This window comes from Aptenodytes forsteri, unplaced genomic scaffold, assembly GCF_000699145.1.
Source record: "Aptenodytes forsteri isolate BGI_AS27 unplaced genomic scaffold, ASM69914v1 Scaffold61, whole genome shotgun sequence".
Taxonomy (NCBI): domain Eukaryota; kingdom Metazoa; phylum Chordata; class Aves; order Sphenisciformes; family Spheniscidae; genus Aptenodytes; species Aptenodytes forsteri.
Window position 1 is genome coordinate 7381193 of NW_008794443.1, and position 1455 is coordinate 7382647.

Below are 1455 nucleotides of genomic sequence, written 5' to 3' on the forward strand. Positions count from 1 at the left end.
TTTTTTTTTTTTTTTTTTTAATATAAGTAGCAGCCAAAACTGTCAGTTGGACTTCCGTGTTGGAAGAAAAATCTTATTTTGGTAATACATTTCTCTTCTTCAAACAGTGTTTCTCAGCTTCTTGGCTTGCCCTTTTTTTGTCAAAATCTGAATGCCTGTTACAGTGAACTGGAATCACAGAAATACTATACCTCTCTATACATAAAGCCCAATTCCCAGATTTTAAGAGAAGCTAATACTTTCCAACGGCTACAGTACCTACAGGAGAATTAATGGGAAAATGGCAATAGTTGATAGAAGGTCCTCTGAAGATGTTCATGTTCAAAAAGCAAATGTGATTTTCAATGTATTTGTAATTACATTGTTTTGTGTGAGATATCTAGCTGTAAGTAGAGAAATGTGGTACATTCTGTAAGCATTTAATGGTTCTCTTCAGTTAACGAATATATCTTGTTTTCTCAAGGTTTCTTTCCTGGCCTCTCTTTGTCAATTGGAACAGTTGTCAATTATGAACAATCCTTGTGTGATGGCCACACCTTCTCTCCCTGGCTTTGACTACAGGCCATACATTGTCAGCTGGTGTCTGAACCTTAAAGTTCTTGATGGATATGTGATTTCTCAGAAGGAAAGGTGACATCATATCATCAAATCTCTGAAATCATGAAGTAAAGTTTGGCTAACCTGAAGTTGCATTTTTATGTGACAATAAATGGAAAAGTACTAATGATCTGAAATTCTGTTTGCCTTGCTAATGAGATATAGGCCAATTAACATTACTGCTTTTGCTAAATTTTTCATCTGTTACACTGGAATTATTATGTGAAATCACAAGTTTATTTAAGTAGAAGTATAAAGTTAAGGTTGGTTTTGTTACTTAACTCACAGTAGCACTTTTACAGAGAAAAACTGTGGTAGCAATTTATCAATGGTCTGTTATCCCTTCCGAGTTTACAGCCTCTTTGACTTTGCAGAATGAGACAATCGGCAGATACTAAAGCTATTATCTTGGGGAAAGCTCAAATGTGCCCTTTTATGAAGGGTCTGATTTGCATATGCATTTCTAGATTTGGCATTTTTTGGTATCAATTAGTTAAATATCACTTTGCTCACATCACTTCTTACTGTACCATTGTGGTCATTATATCACTATGATATCTGTATGACAGTAGAGATGTCGTCTTAAAGTTCTTGACATCAGAACAGTCCGAGTGTATAAATATTATCCAGTATAAGCACGTTCTAGTCCAATATATTAACACATTCCAGGACATTACTGTCATATTTCCCAATTAATCTAATAAAAAGCTGCCTTTTTGGTCAAAGGCAAACCACTCCTGTTTCTGTTTCACCATAGCATATTAGGAGGTTACCAAAAAGCTGCCTGTAAGAATTCTAGAATTTTTTTTTCATGGCTAATAGTTTTCTGTATTAGTGGTATTATTATATTTTAACATA

The 1455-nt window shown here is 34.3% G+C and overlaps 1 protein-coding gene across 1 annotated transcript in view; it reads left to right on the forward strand.

The window, feature by feature from the left end:
• Positions 1-1455, forward strand: part of CEP97 (centrosomal protein 97) — a 16720-nt gene that overhangs the window by 6507 nt on the left and 8758 nt on the right. The window contains exon 6 of the mRNA XM_009289821.2: positions 464-630. Within this exon, the coding sequence (XP_009288096.1) occupies positions 464-630 (167 nt within the window). The remainder of the gene's footprint in view (positions 1-463; positions 631-1455) is intronic.